Genomic DNA, 25,687 nt, shown 5'->3' with positions numbered 1-25,687 from the left:
CTTGGAAGACCATTCTGAATCTTGTGCTTTGCTGGAAAGCACTTGTCCCTCCCTTGGCTAGGATGATGCCTTTCTCTATAGCCAACCTATCTGGGAGACTTTGAAGACTGGGGTCCTTCACAATACATCACTTCTCAATGGAGCATGACTTTCAGTTTCCTTCTTTTGCTGCTGTCACTTCCAGCCACCTGCTTAGCCACACCCATGAAAGGAACCCACTGGATGAAGAAATAGAGAGGTGCACTCTGCCCTGCTGGGACGGGACAAAGGTCTGTGAAAAGGTAGGCTGAGTAGTGCTTGGGCTATGCTAGTTTGCATCTCATTTTGGTGCTAAATGGAAACACTAACGGCTGATTGCCAAATGCACTGAGCAGGAAGTGGCTGGGTAAGAGCAGCACTGATTTTGCTTTTGGACTGGGAGATCATATCAAAGAAAGGAGAGCTTGCCTTGTGTGAGTGTTGGCTGCACAGGGAATAGTATTGTGGGCAGATGTGCAGCCCAGTCCTGTGCTTTTTTTACTTTGAAGCAGAGTCGTTGAATTCAGTGGGACTTCCTCCCGACTTGAAAGGGGGTGTAGAGTTACAATCTTAAACCTCTCTAGCATCACTTTAAAAGGTGAGGTGCAGATATTAGGCCAATCAGAATTAATTGATATTTTTGGATGTTTTATGGCTGTTTTATTAGTATTTTGTTGACATTATCTTGATATTTTGTACCCTGTCTTGTTACATATTTATAAATGAGCAGATTATCAATTTATAGAAAAAATAAAATAAATGAAAATATTCTACCATATACTTCGTTTGTGGTCTAACCTATTTTGCTTTCATTCCCTTCTGTTTATTTTCTTTACAGGGGGCTTCCCAGTGTCAGCCACATACTAGTTCAGGTAGATATTTATAAAGAGAGTTGGGTAAAAGAACCTTAAACTTACGTTGTTTCAGGGTTACTATATATGGCAATGTGAAAATCTGCATTTTATCTGATCCATCCACTGCATTTATTAAGTTTGCAGATGATATCACCATAATGGGTCTAATTACAGGTGGAGATGAATCAGCGTATAGGGAGCAGGTTCAAAAAGTCTCCACATGGTGCCTAGAGAAGAACTTGCACCTAAATATCAGCAAGACAAAGGAGATGGTGTTGGACTTTTGGAGGAAGAGAGAGGAACTAGCCCGTTGTATATCAGGGGTGTGTGTGTGTGGAGAGAGTCTCTTCCTTTAAATTCCTGGGAGTTTACCTTAGTGAAGACCTCACTTGGAAAATCAATACAACCCAGGTGGTTAGGAAGGCCCAACAGAGACTCCATTTCTTCAGGGTCTTGCAAAAGAACAATGTCAAACAAAAAATGATGATCTCCTTCTACTGGACCACAATAGAAAGTGTCCTTTCATACTGTATAATAATGTGGTATGCTGGTTTGACAGCCACGGACAGGGAAGTCCCTACGGAGGGTGGTGAATACAGCACATGGCATCATGGGCTGTCCTCAGAGTTCGCTAGATGACATCGTGGGGGACCGCTGCCTCAGGAGAGTGAGGAAAATTCTTAGAGACGACTCACACCCTGGCCAGCACGTCTTTAATGTCCTACCTTCGGGCAGGAGATACAGAAGTATAGTCAGCCGCACCAAGAGATTAAAGAACAGTTTGGGCTGTTGGGCTGCTGAATGGGAAAAAAAATAGTGGTGTAATTGACTTCCGACAAGTACACAGAGCGTGAACAACACTGAGTGTATGGGGGGGCTTGTTTAATTTCACTGCACACAGGTGGTGTAGTGACAGTAAAGGTTGTTTTTTTATTATTATTATTATTATTATTATTATTATTATTATTATTACTACTACTACTACTACTTTTTATTAGAAGAAAAGAAAAGAACACAGATCTCAGCCTTTCTACTCAGATCTTCATTACCGCCCCCCAGGTAACAGCGTGAGGACCCAGGGCCTGTGGAGTTGCCAGCCTCTAGGAAGGAGCCCTCATATCCAGGCTTCCAGTTGCCATGCGGTTCTTCTTAAGGCGTTCACTTGCAGCAGCTATTTCCCTGCTTGTGTTCCTGCTCCTTGTAAGTCTGTCTCCTTGGACCCAAGAGGATTCTGAGACGGTGAGTATAGCATAAACCACATGTTCTGGGCAGAATAAAAGGAAACTGATACCCAACAGGCCTTGCTACTCCCATCCTGTTGTTCTGCTGTTTGGCTAGAAGCCAGGGATTCTGTCGAGACATTTCTGCAAAATTTCTTCAGGGAACATAGGGACCTGACTCCTCACCCCCACCTCCATCTTTTTTTGCAGGGGGGTGGGGATCCAGATTCTTACATATAACTGGTGACACGTCCTTCATTGGGGAGAGGGGGTCAAAGATAGCTGTGGACACAGCTACTGAGGCAGAAAAGCCAAAAGGTGCTTCATTGGGGATAAACAATTAATAATAACTGATGGGATTGAAAATGTTAAGCCTTTGTAATGGTACCCTGAAATCAGATGTAGGGTCTTCTTCCTCTTTTCCTCAGAAACTGGTCTTGCACCCATTCTCTCACTTGATAGCAGGAACATGGATTGAACGTGACAGGCATCAAATCACCATATATATCTTGGGTTCTGATTCCTCATTATAATCCTTCCAAGTGATTCCTACAAAAATACATTGTGGTGAATCCTCACCCCTAAGAAACTCTTGTTCAGGGCTGCTTAGACCTCTTGGGACAGGGGGAGGTTTTGAAAGGTAGAAGAGCTTCCTACATCCACCTGTGTTATGTAGAGTCCTCGGACTCAGGTTGCAGCGGACGGGCAGTGGGGGAGGGGGAGGCTGCCAACCCTAAACTTCACATTGTATTGCTAAATAGCAGCGGGTGGAGTGTGACTGGCTCTAAAGACTAGGAAAGGCAAAAGGTGTCATTTCCTTCTTTTCTCCCTCCTGAAACATGCCACAACATATTGCAGGGAAGGCTTGTACCCAACAACCTCTCCTCCAGCATTCTTTCTCAGCTGCAAGCAGCTCGAACAAACCATTCCCTCTGCTACCCATTTTCTTCCCTACCTCTCTGAAAATTAACACCCAACCTTATTATGTGTCTTGACTTCCCTTGGTGATTTATGTCATTGATAGACACACATAATCAGCTGTTCATTACAGATAATGGAGAAACCCGGGGTTTTCCTGTAGCTGTGGCTAGGAAGCAAGTATGCTTACACACAAACGACAACAACAACAGGAGTTTATGCTGGCTTCATACACACCATACATTTAAGGCAGGTCTCTCTCTGCAATTCTATGATTCTACAAACTTTTTCTGCATACCTTGGGAGTCCCTTGAGTATGAAGCCCATTTTCCACCTTGGCCCCATACTCACCACCACAGTTTATAAGGCTCCAAGGAGGCTTCGGGGTGGGGGTGGGATGGATGTTTAGCCGGGTGTGGGAATTTGTTTAATTTTGGTGTGTTTGTATCTTTTACTGTTTTTGGTTTTTATTGTTTTGTGGTTGTTGTTGTATAGGTTTTAATTTGATTTTAAGGGGAGGGGTCAGGGCTGCCTGGGAGTGGGTCCCAGCCAAAAAAATGGCTGGGGCAGGTTCCACGGGGGTGGGGGAGCACTGGGACAACCGATCTCAGTGATCACGGGTAGGAGGAGGAGTTACGCTAAGATCAGACCACGTCATTATCGAGGAGGCAGGCTTAGTCGTTGTTTGAGGACTATCCCTGCCTCCAGGTCTGGTCTTGACCGGACGGTTACTGGAATCAGCAAGGGATACCCACACAATCTGAAGGTGCTGCTGTGCAATGCCAGGTCAATGATCCATAAAACCATTGTGATCCATGACTTGATCGTGGATGGAGGACTTGACCTGGCATGTGTAACAGAGACTTGGATGAAGCAGATGGGCCTGTCCTAGCTGCTGCTTGTCCATCAGGTTTCTCTTACGCACAGCAACCCAGGCCTTGTGGGGGGGGGGGGGGTTGCAGTGATTTTTAGGAAGTCATTAGTTTGCACCAGGTGCCCTATTGGGAAGATCCAGTTCTCTGAGTGCATGTTCTGGAGGCTGGGCAATAGGGGCAGTACAGGATTCCTTTTGGTATACCGACCTCCCTGCTGTACCAAGGATCCCTGCCCGAGCTGCTTCAGGTCATGGCGGGTGTTCTCCTGGAGATACCTAGTTTGGTTGTCCTAGGAGATTTTAACATCCACGCTGACATGACCTTACAAGAGGCTGCTAGGGACTTCGTGGAAAGCATGGCCTCCATGGGGCTGTCCCTGAATAAGTACAGTGGTGCCCCGCAAGACGAATGCCTCGCAAGACGGAAAACTCGCTAGACGAAAGGGTTTTCCGTTTTGGAGGTGCTTCGCAAAACGAATTTCCTATGGGCTTGCTTCGCAAGATGAAAATGTCTTGCAAGTTCCTGCGGGGGGGTTTTCCTCCCCCCCTCTTTTTCCCAAGCCGCTAAGCCGCTTATCAGCTGAACTGCTAAGCCGCTAAACAGCTGATCCGCTAAGCCGCTTAACAGCTGATCCGCTAAGCCGCTAAGCGGCTTATCAGCTGATCCGCTAAGCCCGCTAAGCCGCTAATAGCGCTAATCCGCTAAGCCGCTAATGGGCTTGCTTCGCAAGACGAAAAAACCGCAAGACGAAGAGACTCGCGGGACGGATTCTTTTCGTCTTGCAAGGCACCACTGTATGGCCCAACTCATAGCCGCGGACATGCCTTAGACCTGGTGTTCACCTCTATGGATGTTGGTGATCTGACATGAAGTAAAAGCAAAACTAAAGAAGTGCCATGGCCAGATCACTTCCTGGTGCAACTTCCTGATGCAACTCTTCCTCTCTGCAGGGAGGTGGGACCGATTTGGATGGTCTGCCCCCGCCACTTAATGGATCCAAATGGTTTCCCGAGAGTGGTAGGGGATGTTTTATCCCATGCTGATGGCCTTTCAGCTGATTCCCTGGTGGCCGCTGGAATGTGGAGTTAACCAGGGCTATTGACTGTTTGGCTCCGAAGCGCCCTCTCCGATTGCATGGAGCCTGGACAGCCCATGGTTTGCATGAATCTGAGGGCAATGAAACAATCACTGAGACAGCTAGAGCACCAGTGGCTGATAACTCATTCTGAATCTGACCAGACACGGGTTAGAGCTCAATGTCGAGCCTACCAATTGGTGATAACGATGGCGAAGAAGACCTTATTTCATCTGCGGACACCCAGCTCTACCTCTCTTTCAAATCAGAACCAGGGAAGGCGGTGAAGATCCTGTGTGAGTGCCTGGAGGCAGTTGGAGGATGCATGGCAGCTAGCAGATTGAGGTTGAATCCTGACAAGATAGAAATACTGTTTGGGGGGGAAAGAAGGCGGGCAGGTGTGGAGGACTCTCTGGTCCTAAATGGGGTAACTGTGCCCCTGAAGGACCAGGTGCACAGCCTGGGAGTCATTTTGACTCACAGCTGTCCATGGAGGCGCAGGTCAATTCTGTGTCCAGGGCAGCTGTTTACCAGCTCCATCTGGTATGCAGGCTGAGACCCTATCTGCCCACAAACTGTCTCACCAGAGTGGTGCATGCTCTGGTTATCTCTCGCTTGAACTACTGCAATGTGCTCTATGTGGGGCTACCTTTGAAGGTGACCCGGAAATTACAACTAATCCAGAATGCAGCAGCTAGGCTGGTGAGTGGGTGCGGCTGCTGAGACCATATAACTCGTTTCTTGAAACACCTACATTGGCTCCCAGTACATATCCAAGCACAAATCAAAGTGTTGGTGCTGACCTTTAAAGTCCTAAATGGCCTCAGTCCAGTATACCTGAAGGAGCGTCTCCACCCCCATCGTTCTACCTGGACACTGAGGTCCAGTGCCGAGGGCCTTCTGCCGGTTCCCTCACTGTGAGAAGCCAAGTGACAGGGAACCAGACAGAGTACCTGCCCTGTGGAACGCCCTCCCACCAGATGTCAAAGAGAACAACAATCAGACTTTTAGAAGATATCCGAAGGTAGCCCTGTTTAGGGAAGCTTAATATTTTGTTGGAAGCCGCCAGGAGTGGTTGGAGAAGCCCAGCCAGAAGGGCAGGGTATAAATACTGTAAATTGTTGTTGTTGTTGTTGTTAACCATCCCCTTTCTGCTTCCAAACTGATAGGCACTCAGCTACCCCCTATTTTGAGCAGTGATGGTGGTAACTTTGGGAGTTGCCAAGAACCTACCTTGCTTGTTGTCCCCGTATCTAGAGATGCGGAGCCCATTGTGTTGGCCCACAGATGTGCTCTGGAACATATACTTTCTTCTAAGTGTTGTTGTCCTGTTTTTTCACAGAGGGAAGTACGACAGTGGGCCCAGGATGTGGGGCTACAGCAATTGCACACTGACTGGAACCAACGTAGCCTCCAAAAGCTAGGGAATGCCACCAACTTCCTGAACATCTCTTATCGCTATCTTGCTGGCATCCCCCCACCCCAGAAAAGTGAGTACGGCACACCTCCCAAAAGGCAGATCAAAACTTCAGAGGTGCACAGCAGGCAATGGGTCCATTTTTGAAGTCCATGTTTGCATAGAATAAATTTGCATTTCAGGCTGTCGCAAGAGAATGTGGGACTGTGCACGCACAGATCTGTCACACTGGCACCATGCATTTTATGTACTCTTGTACCACTTTAACAGTAATGGCTCTCACCCAAAGAATCCTGGGAACTGCAGGCCTTTGTGGTCAGTGCCCTTAACAGACTACAGCTCCCAGGAGTCTTTGGAGGAAGTCAAGACAGCTAAAGTGCTATGAGAGTGCTTTAAATTTACGGTGCGGATGTGATCAGAGAGAACTGGGAATGTGGGATGCCTTTGTGGGCTCACTAATAGGATCTCATCTTTTGCTAAGCGCAGACTTCTGCAGTAGAACCATGTTTCTGCCTTTAATTCTAGGGCAGTGGTCAGCAAACTTTTTCAGCAGGGAGCCGGTCCACTGTCCCTCAGACCTTGTGGGGGGCCGGACTATATTTTGGAATTCCTATGCGCCACAAATAACCCAGAGATGCAACGAATTCCTATGCCCCACAAATAACCCAGAGAAGCATTTTAAATAAAAGTACACATTCTACTCATGTAAGAACACGCTGATTCCCGGACCTTCTGCAGGCCAGATTTAGAAGGGGATTGGGCCTTAGTTTGCCTTTGTTGCTGTTTAGTTGTTTAGTCGTGTCCAGCTCTTCGTGACCCCATGGACCAGAGCACACCAGGCACTTCTGTCTTCCACTGCCTCCTGCAGTTTGGTCAGACTCATGTTGGTAGCTTCAAGGACACTGTCCAACCATCTCATCCTCTGTCATCCCCTTCTCCTTGTGCCCTCCATCTTTCCCAACATCAGGGTCTTTTCCAGGGAGTCTTCTCTTCTCATGAGGTGGCCAAAGTATTGGAGCCTCAGCTTCAGGATCTGTCCTTCCAGTGAGCACACAGGGCTGATTTCCTTCAAAATCGATAGGTTTGATCTTCTTGCAGTCCATGGGACTCTCAAGAGTCTCCTCCAGCACCATAATTCAAAAACATCAATTCTCCAGCGATCAGCCTTCTTTATGGTCCAGCTCTCACTTCCATACATCAATACTGGGAAAACCATAGCTTTAACTATATGGACCTTTGTCAGCAAGGTGTTGTCTCTGCTTTTTAAGATGCTGTCTAGGTTTGTCATGGGCGTCTTTTAATTTCGTGACTGCTGTCACCATCTGCAGTGATCATGGAACCCAAGAAAGTAAAATCTCTCACTGCCTCCATTTCTTCTCCTTCTATTTGCCGGGAGGTGATGGGACCAGTGGCCATGATCTTTGTTTTTTTGATGTTGAGCTTCAGATTATATTTTGCGCTCTCCTCTTTCACACTCAGTAAAAGATTCTTTAATTCCTCCTCACTTTCTGCCATCAAGGTTGTAAATCTGAGACAGAAGAGAGCCCCTTGTGGCTGCTTCCTTCTTTACCTGAATGGGTAAAAGTTGGGTTTTCTGTCCATTTCTGGCCTTACACTGCCATCCAGTGGGGAAATAGAGCTGGAAGCTTACAGTGTACAGAAACACATAAAGGTAAAGGTAAAGGTACCCCTGCCCGTACGGGCCAGTCTTGCCAGACTCTGGGGTTGTGCGCCCATCTCACTTAAGAGGCCAGGGGCCAGCGCTGTCCGGAGACACTTCCGGGTCACGTGGCCAGTGTGACAAAGCTGCATCTGGCGAGCCAGAGCCGCACACGGAAACGCCGTTTACCTTCCCGCTAGTAAGCGGTCCCTATTTATCTACTTGCACCTGGAGGTGCTTTCGAACTGCTAGGTTGGCAGGCGCTGGGACCGAGCAACGGGAGCGCACCCCGCCGCAGGGATTTGAACCGCCGACCTTTTGATCGGCAAGTCCTAGGCGCTGAGGCTTTAACCCACAGCGCCACCTGCGTCCCATAGCTTTCGTCAATTATTGTGCTTGCTATCAGGGAAAGAAGGAAAGGGGCAACTGCCCCTTCTGTCCATTTGCTCATTTTCTGCATGTCCAAGGCAACAGGTGAGGATGTGGTTGATGCATCTCATAAGAATGGAAGGCAAGCCTGCAGGATCAGGCCTGTTCCCATCTAGAACATCATCCTGTTCTCACAGTGGCTGACCTGTGGGAAACCTGTAAATTGAACATGGGTGTATCAGCACTCTGCCCACCTGCCATTCACAGCAATTGGTATTCAGAGGCATAGTGGCTCAGACAATGGAAATTCTTCCTTCCCATCCAAAAAACATATTTTTGCTCACTTGCCTTCCTTCTCCACTGTACTCAGGAGGCCACTGGGTTCCTATAGTACCACAGATGTGGGGAAGGAAATGGAGGGAGAGGCAGTGGAAAGGGGTATGAGGCACTGCAGCTATATCCTCTCCCACTGCCTCGGTGTGAGAGGATCTCTGGCTAGCAATGCACCAAAAGTAGTCAGGTGTGCATGGGCACAAACAACAACACCTTCATAGCAGAATCATAGCATAGCATAGCATAGCACAGAATCAGGAATATGCAGCTGGTCCATACAGGGATTGAACCTGCAACCTTGGCGTTATCAGCACCATGGTCTAACCAACTGAGCTATCCATGTCCTCTTTGTGTGCACACACATTCAAGACAACCTATGCCCTGCATAGACGCATGATGGTCCCTCACCTCCCTTCTCAGCAAATGGAAATGATAGCGGAACAAGCCGGGACCATCCTCTCAGCCTTATGCTCACCTGTGCTTTGCTGTCACTTCATTTGGGGGTGATTTTTCTTGTTTTCTGATTTGATGCTGGGACAGGTACAGAAACATTCGTGCTGCTGTACCACAGGTAAAATTCACAGGGTTTTTTTTTTAAGAGAGCGAAGGAGCATATATATCACATTCTTTTCACTTTTGCTCAGATTGACCAGATCTTCCAGGCAACCTGGTTTCAAAACTTATAATTGTCGTGTTTCCTAAAACATTCTGATTTTTAAAATCCCATTGGCACTCAACAATGTTGTTGTGAACCCAAGCCGCAGGCTCCGAGCTGGAAGAAAGCCTATGGGGGTTCGTGAGAAGCAGGAGTTCCAAGAAGAGTCTTAACCACCAGAGTTCTGAGGCTTTATTGAAGATAGGTATGGGCTTACAGCAAAGCAGCCTGCCTGTTCCCCTTGCCCTGGCTCAAAGCCTTCTGTGGGACAGACTCTACAGCAAGGAGACAGCTTGTCTGCACCCAAGCAAAGATATATACAGTATTTATACAGCAGGGCAGTCTGTGTCAGCCACCTGACCACGTTGCAGATAGCCAATACTCAAAACATGATAGGTAGTTCTTCTTCTGGGCTCTGTGCCCAACATCCCAGTTCCCACTGATAAGGGTACCATCAAAGCAAACCAATTAGGATATCAAATCAGGCATGTGTAAACATATATGAGCTCATAGCCATAGCAACTACCAATTAATTGTAGGCCTATCGTGAGTGCCAAGATGATGTTAGCATAGCTTCCAGAGCCGTTCACCTTTGGTACAACACAACCATCTTATGGGTTAAAAGTAAACACTATCACTTTCTTGCTACTAGTGAATAGGACTTGTGCAACAAACTTGTCTATGTTAGCCAGGACCTATCTAAATTTGAAATTTAGGATTTCAGAACATTCTGAAATTAACAGAAGAATCTAGCTCCAGGCGAGTTACATAAAAGCCAGTTGAAGATGTAGAGCGCAAAGGTTTTGATCTGGGCTGATCATTTCATACACAAAGATGGCCATTTGTTGGCCTCATCCAGGCGCATGTTGAGTGAGCAGAGTTTGAAATCCAAACTCATAAAGCTAACAGGGTGGGAAAAATCATCCCCACAGACATGCAACCATGGTCGAGTTTATTTTTAATATACTAAGCTGACCTTGAATTCTTCATATATTCCAAGTCCGTTTTGTCAACTTCAGCAAAAAATTATGGTCAGAAATGTCCTGAGATGACATTTTAGCAGAAATTGAATAACTCTGCATCAAACAGTAACAACACTGTACTTAGCCTTTTCTATTCTGCAACTCTAAACAACAGTTTTGCTAAATGTTGGTCTGACATTAGCTAGAGATTTTTCCAGAATAAAATCCTGGATTCACAAATGCATGCTTTGAAAGAAGCCTACTTCAGTGAAAAAGCACTTTCATTTGTCTGTCTTGAATTTACTGCCAGCCACTTTGATTTAGCGATGTTCTTGCGGATTTGTGTAGATGCAAGGAACTGCTTTTCCCATTGATTGGGAACAATATGCCTGTTATAATCTGCTGCCTTGCATTCATGAGGTGTCTCCCCTTTGGCTCCTGATTTCAGAGTTTCTGACTGTGGGGCTGTGTTCTGTCAAGCGGAAGCAAGAGAACTACCTTCTGGAAACCCTGCAGTCCATCTTTCAACAATCAACGCGTGAAGAGCTGAGAGAGATGGTGGTGGTGGTCCACTTAGCTGATCCAGACCAGGAGTGGAATTCTCAAGCACTGGAGAAAATTGCCAAGAGGTTTGCTCCGCAAGTCCTGCTGGGCCGCCTGCTGGTCATCCATGCGCCTTCTGAATACTACCCTCCCTTGGAAGGCCTGAAACGGAATTTCAACGATGCCGAAGACCGTGTGCGATTCAGATCGAAGCAGAATGTGGATTATGCCTACCTCATGAACTTTGCAGGCAACCTCTCCACCTACTTTCTCATGATTGAGGATGACGTCCGTTGTTCCAAGTCCTTCTCCACGGCCATCAGAAAGTCTGTGGCATCTCGGGAAGGCTCCCCCTGGGTTACCCTGGAGTTCTCCAAGCTTGGCTACATTGGCAAGCTTTACCACTCCAGCGACCTGCCCCGTCTCGCTCAGTTCCTTCTGCTCTTTTACCAAGAGATGCCCTGCGACTGGCTTTTCGTGCATTTCCGCCTCCTTCTTACCCAGAAGGACGCGATCCGTTTCAAGCCGTCCCTCTTTCAGCACATTGGCCACTACTCTTCCTTCCAGGGCACAGTAAACAAGCTGAAAGATGAAGACTTTGAAGAGGACCTCTCCACACACCCCGACAACCCTCCTGCAGATATGATTACAGATATTAAGACGTTTGAGAATTACCTTCCCAGCAAGGCTTACAGCAACATGGAAGACTACTTCTGGGGCAAGGACCCCTCTGCTGGGAATTCATTCACAATTGTTTTTAAGCAAGCTACCCAAATCTTCCGCATCCAGATCCTCACAGGCTCCAAACAGCGCCCAGGAGACTATCTCCGGGCGGGGACTGTGGAGTTGGGCACCCAGAAGGGCCGGGGTGGCTTGCGCTGTACTAGCTACTCCCCAATTGGACACTTTGAGCATGGAAGCTTTGACAAGCAAGGCCTGGAAGGCAGGACTGCCTCTGCCCCTGAGTGTGTGCGCATTACAGTGACTACGACTCAGAGTGAGTGGCTGATCATAAGCAGCATAAGCATCTGGACAAAGGCTGGTCCCTGAATTGGATGACAATTTTAGTTCAAGCGCTCTCATGACAATCTTGTGATACTAAGGGTGGTAGACCGTTGAGGGTTTAATTTAGCCAAAGCCAGTAATTAAACATCCTACACCAAATCTGTAATTCAACAGAGGGGAGATTAGCCTCCAAGCGCTAAGAAGCATTTGGAACACAGGATGGAACAGAGACTTTTTTGCCTTAGGAACTTAGATGTTCAGGTGGCAGTCAACATGATGGGCAGTACTAGAGCTAGAGAACTGGTGGACAGTGTCCTTCCTCCACTCTTTTGCCTCCCTGATGCACAGATGTGATTGCAAAATCACAGCTCACTTCCTTCCCAGGGTGAGTAGCTATAGGTGGCAGTAAGCAAAGAAAAGTCCTGTGAGGTGGTTTCTCTGTTTCATCTTCCAGTTATGTTGACATTTCTATGTGCGGCTACACACTTTTTTAAAAAAAGGGAATGTCAATGGGATCATAAATATGAAGATGGGCACAAGCTAGGCCAATCTGGTGACACAGAGAACTTAAGGAGAGAATATCACTCTTTGGGTGCAGCTGAAAATACTACATTATTGGTGAATGCAAAGATTTGTAACTACCATAGCAGCTTATTATGACCAAGAATGCAAACTCTGATGATGATTATGATGACAATAATAATAATTTATTACTTATACCCCACCCATCTGACTGGGTTGCTGCAGCCACACTGGGTGGCTTCCAATAGAATATAAAAAACATAATGAAACATCAAGCATCAAAAACTTCCTGAAACAGATGTTACCTTCAGATCAAAAAAAATTCCTTCTTGTAGCACCTTAAAGACCAACTAAGTTAGTTCTTGGTATGAGCTTTCGTGTGCATGCACACTTCTTCAGATACACTGAAACAGAAGTTTCCAGACCCTTCTATATAGTGAGAAGGTGGGGAGGGGTATTACTCAGAAGGGTGGTGGGAATGGGTGATTGGCAGATAGCTGTGATGATCCTGTTGACGACTCTTAATGACTGCAATAGGTCTTGCAAGAAAAAGCAAGGGGTGAGAAGGTGAAAAGTGGCTTTGTCATGTATAATGAGATAAGAATCCAATGTCTTTGTTCAGGCCAGGTTTCTCCATGGTTTTAAGTTTGGTGATAAGTTGCAATTCAGCAGCTTCTCTTTCCAGTCTATTTCTGAAATTCCTTTGTAGTAAAACAGCTACTTTGAGATCTTGTATAGAATGTCCTGGGAGATTGAAGTGTTCTCCTACTGGTTTCTCTGTTTTGTGATTCCTGATGTCCGATTTATGTCCGTTTATTCTTTGGCGTAAGGTCTGGCCTGAAACCTGGCCTGAACAAAGACATTGGATTCTTATCTCAAAGCCACTTTTCACCTTCTCACCCCTTGCTTTTTCTTGCAAGACCTATTGCAGTCATTAAGAGTCGTCAACAGGATCATCACAGCTATCTGCCAATCACCCATTCCCACCACCCTTCTGAGTAATACCCCTCCCCACCTTCTCACTATATAGAAGGGTCTGGAAACTTCTGTTTCAGTGTATCTGAAGAAGTGTGCATGCACACGAAAGCTCATACCAAGAACTAACTTAGTTGGTCTTTAAGGTGCTACAAGAAGGAATTTTTTTTGTTTTGACTATGGCAGACCAACACGGCTACCTATCCGTAACTGTTACCTTCAGATGTCTTCTGAAAGTCATGTAGTTGTTTATCTCTTTGACATCTTTGTTTATCTCTTTGACATCTGATGGGAGGGCGTTCCACAGAGTGGATGTCACTACCAAGAAGGCCCTCTGCCTGGTTCCCTGTAACCTCACTTGTCTCAGTGAGTGGGAAAACGCTCAGTCAGTAGCTCATGTGCTTCTAGCTTGCACTCTTCATAAAGATTTTAGGAGTGAGGTTACTACTATCCATACCACATCGCTCAACCATTGCTACTGTGTCCTAGCAGATCAAGATAATCAGGTGACAGCAAAAACTGCCAAGTTTTTACCAGGGGCAATCAGAAGAAGATCTATTATTTTATTATTAACGTAAACTTCCAGAATGTATTTTGTATAGTTAAGTTTTTACCTCTATCTTCAGTACATTGTCTTTTACTTTATTGCTACGGCTACCGGCTGATGCAAATAAAGATTATTCTGATTCTAATTCTGGCACCTGATACAATGTACTAGGGTCAAAAATGTAGCACAGCGCCCCTTGAAATGACAGTGAAACAAGACAGTAGCAGTGAGTGGTATCTACTTCTCATCAAAATGACTTGATGCACATTTTTGCAAAAATTCTGTCTCTAAAGATGTTTCCCCTAAACAGCCATGTTTGTTCACCTGTGTTAACCTTGCTGCATTTGAGATTTCCCATTATTTAGCCAGATAGGCTCTATTGTTCAGTGGGGTAACTAGATTTAACTTTTTTACTTTTATCATATTGTCTGCCTTTTAATTCATCTGCTCGACTAGTGCTCAAAATGCAGTCCTGAACTAAGCCACTACCAGTTTTGATCAACATGGAATAGTATGTCAATGTACCTTAAATCTATGTCATTGTACTGTAAATTTGAGAAACCCCTTCCCACAAAGGACATATGGCACTTCAGTCTCGTATATCTAAAAAAACTCTTGGTGACCAGGAGACTTTCCTTTGGAAGAATATATGTTGATGGCACAGAATGACTGCTAGATTTTTAGAATGCATGGGACCTGAAACAAAAAGTTTAATTATGGAGTGTTCCTGCTCAATGCCAGCCAGCCAATCCTGCCCTATTCCAGGGTGCTCCATGCCATCCCCCCCTTCCAGATTTCCATTCCCCTCAAACATCCCTCAGCATTTGTGGCCTTTGGGCACCATTTTGGAACTCCCTGTACACAAAGTTGTTTGTACTTCTGCACACCCAAAACCTGCTGCTACCTCTCTTGTGTATGGATGGAACCACACCCAGTGATCTTTGCTATTTGTATCTATGATGGTTGAGCAGATATCAACTCTGGAATGCAAAAGCCCCATCCCTGGGCTAATGGAAGGTCTCTCTGTGTGAAGTAACAACTCAAACAGTTTCACAGAATCATAAAATTGTAGAGTTGGAAGGGACCATAAGGGTCATCTGATTCAACCCCTGCAATGCAGGAACCTAGGAGTATTTTGGGGTGCAGTGTGCCTCTCTCTGAGGATCTGATGTGGGACAGTGGACTATAAATGCAGTGGTGCTTGTATCCATCTATGTTCTACTAAGTCTATGTTTTTGTGAATAAACCAAATATTGCAACATGCTGTAAGTATCCAGTGTTCCTTCAGGAGCTTACTCTCACTTAGGGAAGTTGTAATTGGGAGGTATAGTCCAATAATGTATTGAGGACATCATGTTGGCCCTTAGTGCTCTAGGCCAAACTCGTACCACCTGCTTCCATGTCAGCCATTTTCTGTGGATTAGCCACACTTTGTTCACTCACTTCTATGAGGCATTAGCATGACATTGTGCTCAAAAACATCCCTCTCCCTTGTTTTCCCTGTTCAGTTTTCTCCAGAGCTCATAAAAGCCAACATTTTCAACACTATGGAACAACTGCACGATTTTCTCAGGTGCAGGCAATCCATTGCATAGCTATTCTGTAGGTTTGGGGCTAGTTATGGGCCTATATGGATTGCTCTTGCCTGATCTGTGTCGTCTCTTTAGAAATCCGCTCTTATCGTTTTTACCATTCCCTTTCCAAAGACTAGTTTATCTGAAAGGCATGTAGACAGACTTATCTGGGACTAGAGTCTGACAATATTGCTTGCCCCTCTTGCCATGCCAAAGGGCAGGCTGGTGAGTGAGACCCACACAAGGTTTCCTCCCAATGCTGGAGCCACAAAGGATGCCAATTCCCTCCCCAGCCCCCAAATTTGTATCTCTGCACTTGCTGAGAGCCAAAACAAACCTCTAATTGACTTGGCTTCTGAAGCCTTTCACCTTGTATGTTCAAGTTCTTCATTCACATAATTAGGTCAAAGACAAATGACATTTATAAATAACCACATTTAATGGAAAAGCACGGTCAGTAACGAGGAACACTGAACAATGCTGAATGACTGGAATAGCAGGAGTATTTCAGCTTGTTCAATTTTCCACATTTATAGACACCTGCAAACAGATTTTAATTTAGGCAAAAGTAATCATCATTGATCCAGTTAAGAAGACTGTGGATGTAATATATTGTCAATTCATATTTGGATGTGGAAAGTCCATTCAAAGTGTTAAAGAGATATTCAGGCTGTGCAAGTGTTGAATACGTTTTGGGAGTAATAGATTTACTCTGAATGCTTCTCTTGTTTGAGAAGTAGACCCTACAACGTGCAAATTACACCATAAAATGATCAACATTCCACTCTTACATTAATCTGTGAATTACATAGAAGATCTAATTGTAAAGGATGCAAAATGGCCATTCAAATGTGAGTGTCCTGTAGCCCAGGACAACTCTGGAGAAAGCAAACTGAAGTCCTTAGGTACTCTGCAAAGAAATGGTAGAGTTTTTATGAACTATCTCCAGTAGTTCTGCTATGAATATATCCCTTTGAGTGCTTATGTTGGACCACTGTATTAAGAAAAATAATTACCACCTCTCACACCTGTCTGTGCAATAAAGATAGTAAGGAGGAGAAAGACAATAAATACTCCCTATTCACTTCTGTCTCCAATTCCAATTGTCTAGTATAAAACTGAAAGCAGACAGCCTCATTTGCCCTGATACTAGTCCACTCTTGTAGAAGACATCAGATCTTGGGCTAGGCAGCTCTGTTGCAGTATGACTGTTCTTTTCCTTAAAATTGGCACCAGTGTGATAAATGCTACACTGTAAAGGCCACAGATTCCTTTCTTTCTGTAATACATTGCTTGATCCTCTTACCACAAGGCTTAATTAGAGAGTTTTTCAAGCACCTCATATCCACTTTGCAATAATAGAATCCTACTATTCATAATTATCTTTTAAATATTGTGAAAAGTACAGAAAACCAAGGTGCACACATCCAACGAAAAGTCTTCAAATAACGCTGCATTTTGCTCGTTCATAAAGGATGACAATTGGTTGTACCGCACAAAACAGGAGGACACACAAAATCATTGATACTGCCTATAGTCCCCAAATGGAGAGGGCTGCAACTGAGATGGGTCTTCTGTAAACTGAGGGCCTGCATTTGAAACACAAAACAAACATTAAGTATTCAATGCTCTGCAGCATATTAACAGTGGGTATGTCTTCAGATCAAGCATTTATAATTTACTCTACAATTGCTTTAAGTACCTACTAGTAGACCAAACATAAACTGCAAACACAGACTGAGATTAATCTGTTTCATACCCAGTGCTGAGCAATAGGAGATTTTGAGTATGAAAAGGGGCATGGATTAGCTCCTCAGCACTGTAAAATAACACTGGAGCTGATGGAAAGGAAGCCAGGCCATAGAGCCCACAAAGTATCTAGAGGATCTACGGCACAGGTTCTGTGGCTGGAAACAGGAAGAAGGAAGATCAGACAAGGGCGGCAGGATCAAATATGAGTTTAGTGCAGCAATGAAGGGGAGGAAAACCACCCCTAAAACTTCTGAGTGGGAGGGCAAGCAAGCAGAAGTCCTTTTATGTTGAACTTGGCTGCAGCAGCAGCAAGTATGGCAGTAATGGTGGCATTGGGGAACTGGCAGGCCACACAGCAAGAGGGGTACATGCAGCTTACTGGTTGCTCACGTATGCCCTATCAGCTTATAGTAAGGATCTTGAAGGTGGGAATTACGGTCAGGAGGATATAGTACAGGAGGTTAGTGGAGAAATAGTGGACTTTCAGCTACAAGCTGTATATTTCAGTGGGAAGTTAAATGCACATGGACATTTGCAAGTTGCCAAGGAAACATTCACAGTCCTGATTGTAGGCGTGCAAATATCCAGAGTGTGGGGTCAGGTGGGATTACTATGAGGAATTATAAAATATGCATCAAGCCATTGTGTCCACGATGAATGCGTTGTGTTGACTGGGTTTAATTCATTGACAAGAATTTCTGATCAAATCCCACAACACTCTGCATCTCTGGCCATTTCCTCTACTGCCCATTTCTCTTTCTTGACAAGTCACATACACAGCATACACAGCCCAGTTGCTTTGGCAGGCATGCATCCTGGGCTGTGAAAGACAGTGGGCAGCTTCTTTTGATGTAGCTTTTCTGATATGTTAATCTTATGATGTTAATCTTAGGGTATTGCTTGTTTCTGACCTCAGGGGTTGCCAGATGGCACTCCTTTGTAGTTCTGTTCTTTATTTACCCCAAAAGTGCATGCTTAATTAGTGTTTGTAGTTTAACTTTGTCCCCACGTGGGGTTTGTTGAAATGCTCAGAAGAAATCTGATAGGTTCTTACGAACACTCTGTAAAAAGCTCTTTCGTGAATAAAATGACCTGGGCCGGAGATTATTATACACACCCTTCCCAGAGTCTTGCTGGTTCAAGCCTCTGTATGTATTCTTATTAATCAGAGTTCAATCCTTCCTTTACTTTGAGAACGCCTCACTGATGAAGCAGGTAAGACTCAATGAAATCAACTGGACTACTCCTGGGTAAATCTGCATACTTGGACAATTTAGGCTATTCATACATATCTTTCCAAAGCATCTTTGCTGCTTTGGCTAAACAGATCCCATTACTGATTTTCATAGGCACTACACATGGCATTGTGGGCATCTTCCCATCAACTGTAAGCACAACCACTTATCCCACTGTATCCTCATGAAAGCCTAGGATAAAACCTGAAAAGTTGTTATTTCTGACCATTTCTGTTGATAACCCAAGCTTTAGTGTAAATCATTAAAAGTTTAACGGTGTGCATAAAGGCAACCACCTCAATGAGAATTAATCCATATATGGTTCAAGAACCATGGTTCTTAATAGTTGGTTTCTATCAGTTTGCATTTCCCAATTCTGTGAAGATCTCAAGATATTAATCTTACGGATTAATCCATAATTCATAAGAAAGCTCATCTTGTCACACTCCTGGTCTCCCAGATTCCTCAATATTATACCATCTTAATTTCCAAACCATTTGGTTTAAAGATCTTTATATAGTTTAGAATAGCCTTCCCTCAGATAAACAGAATTCAAATGGCTAAACAGCGGAAAGTCTCAAGGAATCATGACTAACATCTTGTGTTGCATCCCAAGCTGTGGTAGGCATCTTACCATTTGGAAACTGTGTAGATGCAAACCTCGTTAACAGAATACCAGCTCCTTCAATTAAAGCCAGAAGAATGCCTCCCATAGCTGCAGACCCAACCATGGCAACTGGCCCATCTGAAAAGAGGTAGAATATGAAAAAGGTTGCTTTTAAAAATATTTTATAATGGTACAGCAGATTATTTCACAAACACTATTGGAAATGTCAGCTATGTGTTATGTGCGCATCTTTGCTAGGAAGAATAATTGAGCTAATACAGGAAAGAAATAGCAGTACGGATTGTTTACCAAATAAAAGGCATTCAATGATTCTATTCTTGAGTGAATTTACAACTCATTTTTCTCCCCTCTCAATGCTAAAATTGTCGAAGTTCCTATCTTAGCAATATGGATGCAATCATGTGTTCATTATAAATTCTTACTTTTATAAACAATACAACCCTTACCGCGGAAAGAATGGTCAAGCGCATATGTGCACATAAGACTGTCTAACATTTTTTTAAAGTGACATTAAAATATTTTCAATGAAATATTTCCAAAAAACATTCACTCCAAACTGGTGTTCTTACTTCTTGCAGCTAATATAGCTCCGGTTAAGGCACCACTAGTGATGGAATTCCAAGGATCTTCTTTTCCTCTTGCTTTCACCATACTGCAGTCAATCATGGAGAAGAGACCACCCCACACAGCAAAGCTACCTATTTGAAGGGGAAAGATACCTGGGTTCAGAACTGGCGAAAACAGTACTTAACAGCAGTTTCCTTATTTGGGTTTCTGGATATTAGTTTCATGTTCCCAGCAAAGGCAATGGTTACTGTAGATATTCCGCTTCTAGCCCACAACAGAAGCAAAGACAAATTCATGACAAAATCTGCCAATAATTATTCAGGAAGCTGACAATACACAAATGTCTTCATAAGTATAATTCCTAAAAAGGTAAAGGCCACTGACTGGGGTTGCGGTGCTCATCTCGCTTTACTGGCCGAGGGAGCCAACGTTTGTCCATAGACATATAACCAGCATGACTAAGTTGCTTCTGGCAAAACCAGAGCAGAATACAGAAACACTGTTTACCTTCCCGTTGGAGTGGTAGCTATTTATCTACTTGCACTTTGATGTGCTTTCGAACTGCTAGGTTGGCAGGAGCAGGGACCGAACAACAGGAGCTCACCCCGTCACGGGGATTCGAACTGCCAACCTTCCGACCGGCAAGCCCAAGGCTCAGTGGTTTACACCACAGCACCACCCGCGTCCCATAATTCCTATCACGTTAACTAAAAATCCCGAAATAACAATAAAGCCTCTCACTATCCAGATTCTCCTTTCCTAACAGACTCTATTCACTGCACTCTACAACTGAATCTACTGGCCGCCACCAGTCGTTTCTCATCAACAGTTCAAAGCTCTGGAGTACTATATTCTGTGCAAGTCCTCAATCCGCTTGGAAATATTAATAAAATGCAATTAGTATGTGAAAAACCAGGCACTTCAAAACAAAATCAGTTGAAACAAGACAGTTGTTTTATTTGGCTGCCTGCCCAGTGGCAGGAGAACAGAAGCAAATGCCTGATGTTGGCTGTGCTTGCACATTGCACTAAACCACAGTTTGGCATGACATGCATGAGTTACGAGGCGTTGATTTTTAAAAACAAACAAACATGAGAAAAGGCACCCTGCTCGTTTTCAGAAAAGCACCAAGTAGATATTTTGGTCAGGGCCACAATCCCGCACACATCCTTAAAATGTGTGCAGGTGCCACTGATTTCCATAGATTCTACGTACAATTACCTGTCCACATTAGATTCTTTCATTTTAAAAAAAGGAAGCATAACCCTGAACAAGTCTCATCTGCACTTTTTCCAGACCGTGTAACAGTACATATTATTAAGTACCTCATAAAGTTGGAGAGCAAGCTATGTAAAGCCCAAGATAGGCTTACAGAGCTAAAAACTGGTATTGGATATGGGTTGTGTTTAAAAAAAGGGAAATGTTAAGAGGTAGCAGTGAGGGGAAACATAGAAAGCAGAAAACAACATAGTCCATAAGAAACCAGTTGTATGAATCAATACGCATGTGCTCTTGGAACAGAAATGTTTCATCATCACGTTCATTTCAGAACGATTATGTACTGAAGGTAAACTAAGGGAAGTGAGAACTGTAACCAATATCCCTTTAAAAACAGAATAGAAAAAGATTGTGTAAATAGTGCAATTACCTCCCAACTGTGGTGCTCTGGTTTTAATAGCTGTCAGACTACCCCGCAACCGATAATTTACACCCTGCAACAAATAAAAGAACGAAATTGGAACAATTTCAATAGTTGAAGCTCTTCACATACTGAATTTAGGATGCATTTAGCCTGAAAACAACACACTTCATATTTTGTTTGCTGCAAGTTGTATGTTTTGTCAGCAAATAGGGTTGTTGGTTTTTTAAAAAACAACAACCCTGTTTTTATTTGCATATTGGTGTCATCTTCTGAGCTAAGCTCAAGAGGTTCTAAGCATCTAATTTTCTCTCTCATGGAAGGCCCTTCTATGCCTGATTCTGCCACATCCTGAAATAGACCTTGATAGAGTTGTCTCCGTTTAAAAAAAAAGTGCATTAATTTTCACTATCACTAAAAAAAAATCATCATTTTAACTCACCACTGGGGAATTTCTGAATCCTTTGACAGCTTGAAAGATGCCACCGCCAATGGCTCCCATTGTAAAAGCGCCGCCGCAGTCATCCACTATTCTCCAAGGGCTAAATGAAAAAACAAATACATTAATGTGTTCAGTCTCGCAAACATCACATCATAGTAAAACAAACAAATGGATCACTTTATTATTTTATAACCTTATTCACTAAACCTAAAAAGATTATCTACCTAAAAGACTGTCTCACCTCTTACATATTCAAGAGATCGCTGCGCTCTGCAGGAGAGGGCCTACTGCAGATTACATCTCATCAAGGCATCTGTTCTGTATAATGTCATAATTGGCCATTTCGTGTGGCAGTGCCCACCATTTACAATACTTTCCCATTACATATCAGGCAGACGCTGTCTCTATTGTCTTTTTGGCACCTACTGAAGACTCTTCTTTTTCCACAATCCTTTTAAGTGGAGATCCCCCCCCCCGCCAGGTCTGGTTTTAAACGTTGATGTTATTATTGCTAATTGCTTTGTTATGTTTCATAGGAAGCTATTCATAAATGGAAATAAATAAATGAAGGAAGGACATATGACATTGTAAAAGTATAACAGCAATTTCCCATTAACTATATAATCAAAATCTCTCGTCCGTTTTTTGCCAATGCAGAAAATTATTGGGTCTGGAACACTTAAGCTTTAAACTATACTTCAGAGCTCAACAACCAGTTTGGACTCATCTGTAAGCTAGAGAAGCTGCTGTGGACAAACACACCACGAAGCAGACACATGTATTATATTGGCTATAATTTCAGGACTATTTTTTTCCAAGAGGGGGGAAACCTGTGGGTGCCAGGGAAGGTCTTTGAAGGTGATGTCTGTCTGCGCACCCTGTGTCTCTCCAATTCTCCATCCACTATGGTCCGCCCCCCCCCCCCATTCATTAACACAGGTCAGAACTAATGACTTGCAGAGGTTTCCCTTCTTACATTGCTCTAATCACTTCAAGTGTCCCCCTTCCATTCTCCTACTCTCCCCTCCAATACTAGGCCAAAGGCTGCATGCTCCTCATGAATGATTTACAAATGCAAGCCATCTCCCCACCCCAACCCCTGTACAGTGGATCTAGCAACCTCATCCATAAAGTGCTGGCAAGGTGTGCGCTGATACTACTGTTCTGCAGTATTATATTTTTTGTTTGCATAATCCTACAATGTGTTTTTAATCTTATAAAGCAAAAGTGTACACTCAGCATCTCTTAAACCAACCCGCTTTTAAGTGTAACCTGAGCATGCACCATGTTGCTGAAGAATACACATAATGCACTGGTGGTATCAGTCCAGCAATTTCCTACAAAGCCTCAGCAAATTGGAAGCATTATGGGTGAAGGACGAACGAAAACTGGCCAGTATTGCCCCCATGGACCTGCAGAGCACCTTCTCTTATAGCCAGTTATAAACCCGAGTTGCCACATGGGAGATTAAAAGGGGACTCCGAGGAGCTTCCAGTTTAGCAAAAAGACGCCCTCCTTTCTGCAATTGCGTTCCGCCAAAGGACAAAATAGACCTGCCCATTTTGCCCGGCCACATGGCGCTTCAGCCCATCCCGCGTCTCTGGGATCCCTTGGGATCGGGTACTTCATCCACCCGCCAGGGAGCTGGCCAAGGCAGAAGCAAGGCGCTCCCCGCCGCCCCGGCCAAGAGAGGCTTCCCCGGCCCCTGCAACCGGTCAGGCGGCGGCGGCTGACCCACTCGCGGCTCCCCAAGGTCACTTGCCCGCCGCCGGTCCCGAAGAAAGGGAGGCTAAGCGGGTCTGCCAGCCCTGCCTGCTAAGGACCACACCCGCCGCCCCTCCGTCCCGCTCTTCGTCTCTCCCGGGAGAAGCGGGAGGCGGAAATGCGGCTCCTCACCAAGGCTCGCGCGCGTACTCCTCCATCTTGGCTCCCGGCTTCCGTACCTAACGCGCTCGCTCAGCCGGCTGCCGGCATGCGAGTCACGTGGGCCCCGCACCTCCGCTTCCCCGCGAGACTCCTCTGAGCAAGGCCATTGGTCGTCCGGCTTCCAGGAGCCGAGCCAATAGGAATGAGGAGAAGGGGGGAAAGAGAGCGACACACTGTAGAATGATACGTATCTAGACAGCATCTTAAAAAGCAGAGACATCACTTTGCCAACAAAGGTCCCTATAGTTAAAGCTATGGTTTTCCCAGTAGTGATGTATGGAAGTGAGAGCTGGACCATAAAGAAGGCTGATCGCTGGAGAATTGATGCTTTTGAATTATGGTGCTGGAGGAGACTCTTGAGAGTCCCATGGACTGCAAGAAGATCAAACCTCTCCATTCTTAAGGAAATCAGCCCCGAGTGCTCACTGGAAGGACAGATCCTGAAGCTGAGGCTCCAATACTTTGGCCACCTCATGAGAAGAGAAGACTCCCTGGAAAAGACCCTGATGTTGGGAAGGATGGAGGGCACAAGGAGAAGGGGAGGACAGGGGAAGAGATGGTTGGATAGTGTTCTAGAAGCTACCAGCATGAGTTTGACCAAACTGCGGGAGGCAGTGGAAGACAGAAGTGCCTGGCGTGCTCTGGTCCATGGGGTCACGAAGAGTGGGACACGGCTAAACAACAACAAATTAACATTTGGTGAAGGACGCGGGCTGGGGGGCGGGAACGGTCATAATTCTGGCAAGTGTGGTGTCGCTCACGCATGTGGTACACCAAGAGAGGAACTTTCTGTACTTTGCAGAGTGGGACACTAGTTCGATTTGAGAGCAAGAGTGCCGATTATGTCTGCGAAAGAGCGTGACTCTACATCATTTATATCTCTATGTTTACAAACGAGGAGCGCCTCCGGAAGAGACGGCAAAGAGGCTAACACGGAGTCTCTTTTGAAATTCCGCCATAGAACTAGAAATAGTATAGATGTGTTCTTCCTTGGTTTTCCACTTGCTCTTCCAAAGCAAAAGACAGAGAAGTCTCCGACGGTGGAGATGCTGCGGCAGAACAACTCTGAGTCAATGTCGGCAGTTTTTTATGGGGAGTTCATTTCGTGCGCCGCTTTAAATATTCAAAAAGCAACAAATGATCTTTTACTAACGCATTTATTATGACATAAACCTTCCTGGATTACAGCCTATTTCATCAGATGCAGGAAGAGTTATCCTGAGTATCTGACGCCCAAATACATGGGGGCGGGTTTGTGTAGAAAGTGAGGTGGTGCGGGAGGAGGGAGGGAAGGAAGAAAAGCACAAACAGGAGTACCGTAATTACGTGGCAATTTACGAAACAGTTGAGTGAAAAAGCAGTGTTAAAACAAAGCAAAACAAAAAAATACTTTTAGATCCAAACCAGGTATCCTCAAATGATCATAAAAAGCTGTGGATGGGGTCCAGTGGGTTTCTGTTTGCTTTTTTTTTTCAGAAGAAAAAAAATAAAATAACAATAAAAATAACAAAAAATAACAAAAGCCGCCAGCAGATGGGGCACATCGTTTGTATTGCTTCTGGGCTCGTCCACACTGGAATTTAATGAGTGTTTGCAGCTGTTTGCTTTTCCGTTTAATTTGTGTAGCCTACATGACATTCCCTCAAGCAACACCACCACCAGTGTTGATGCTTTGCGCCTAAAAAATCAGAATTACTCAAAACAGAGATAATCTTATAAGGAGGGGGAAATCAGGCTCTAAACTGTTCTACTATGGATTGCAGGCTATTTGTTTTGGTGTTTTGAGTTGGTGGTTTAGTTGTCACTTTCTGCTACTCCCCTTTCTGTGCCCACTCAATGCTTTCATTTCTTTTCTGGATTTGCTCATAACTATCTCCAGTATGTTCCTGATTGGAGGATTTTTATTTTTTTATTCCTCCGATTTGCACAAAACCAGAAAACTGCACAAGCAAACCACAAAGTCCTACACCAAAAAT

At 44.7% G+C, this 25,687-nt stretch overlaps 2 protein-coding genes and 2 long non-coding RNA genes across 7 annotated transcripts; 2 read left to right on the top strand and 2 right to left on the bottom strand.

Annotated features, from left to right (window-relative positions):
* The first annotated feature begins 144 nt into the window (after positions 1-144).
* On the top strand, positions 145-12,600 carry LOC309371606 (alpha-1,6-mannosyl-glycoprotein 4-beta-N-acetylglucosaminyltransferase-like). 4 transcript variants are annotated; one of them, XM_081914434.1, is made up of 5 exons: positions 185-281; positions 857-890; positions 1,932-2,111; positions 6,303-6,450; positions 10,805-12,600. In XM_081914434.1, exons 3-5 carry the CDS (start codon positions 2,010-2,012, stop codon positions 11,947-11,949), a joined length of 1,395 nt encoding a protein of 464 aa, XP_081770560.1. In that variant the 5' UTR covers positions 185-281; positions 857-890; positions 1,932-2,009; the 3' UTR covers positions 11,950-12,600. The 4 variants fall into 4 exon arrangements, with proteins under 4 accessions (XP_081770558.1, XP_081770560.1, XP_081770561.1 ...); XM_081914432.1 differs by lacking the exon at positions 857-890 and having other exon boundaries at positions 145-281; XM_081914435.1 differs by lacking the exons at positions 185-281; positions 857-890 and adding an exon at positions 309-385.
* On the bottom strand, positions 12,401-13,667 carry LOC309371634. Its single transcript, XR_014169230.1, has 2 exons — positions 13,619-13,667; positions 12,401-12,731 (listed from the first exon to the last, which is right to left on the bottom strand). It is a non-coding gene; the product is annotated as an uncharacterized lncRNA (long non-coding RNA).
* Positions 13,668-15,937: 2,270 nt separating this feature from the next.
* On the bottom strand, positions 15,938-23,828 carry TIMM17A (translocase of inner mitochondrial membrane 17A). Its single transcript, XM_081914489.1, has 6 exons — positions 23,682-23,828; positions 21,786-21,885; positions 21,353-21,416; positions 19,707-19,835; positions 19,144-19,254; positions 15,938-17,111 (listed from the first exon to the last, which is right to left on the bottom strand). Exons 1-6 carry the CDS (start codon positions 23,705-23,707, stop codon positions 17,041-17,043), a joined length of 501 nt encoding a protein of 166 aa, XP_081770615.1. The 5' UTR covers positions 23,708-23,828; the 3' UTR covers positions 15,938-17,040.
* On the top strand, positions 17,123-19,236 carry LOC309371637. Its single transcript, XR_014169234.1, has 2 exons — positions 17,123-17,848; positions 18,490-19,236. It is a non-coding gene; the product is annotated as an uncharacterized lncRNA (long non-coding RNA).
* Positions 23,829-25,687: the final 1,859 nt, after the last annotated feature.

Source organism: Podarcis melisellensis, assembly GCF_964234715.1.
Source record: "Podarcis melisellensis genome assembly, chromosome: 6".
NCBI lineage: Eukaryota > Metazoa > Chordata > Lepidosauria > Squamata > Lacertidae > Podarcis > Podarcis melisellensis.
The sequence above is the reverse complement of the archived record's forward strand: the minus strand, read 5'-3'. Positions and strand labels throughout refer to the sequence as shown.

Coding starts and splice junctions, on each gene's coding strand:
- LOC309371606 (XM_081914432.1), top strand. CDS start 2,010: ATGCGGTTCTTCTTAAGGCGTTCACTTGCAGCAGCTATTTCCCTGCTT. Junction 2,112..6,302: donor CCCAAGAGGATTCTGAGACG/GTGAGTATAGCA, acceptor GTTTTTTCACAG/AGGGAAGTACGACAGTGGGC. Junction 6,451..10,804: donor CATCCCCCCACCCCAGAAAA/GTGAGTACGGCA, acceptor TCCTGATTTCAG/AGTTTCTGACTGTGGGGCTG.
- TIMM17A (XM_081914489.1), bottom strand. CDS start 23,707: ATGGAGGAGTACGCGCGCGAGCCTTG. Junction 21,417..21,785: donor GATTCAGAAATTCCCCAGTG/GTGAGTTAAAAT, acceptor TATTTGTTGCAG/GGTGTAAATTATCGGTTGCG. Junction 19,255..19,706: donor AGCTATATTAGCTGCAAGAA/GTAAGAACACCA, acceptor ACCTCTTTTCAG/ATGGGCCAGTTGCCATGGTT.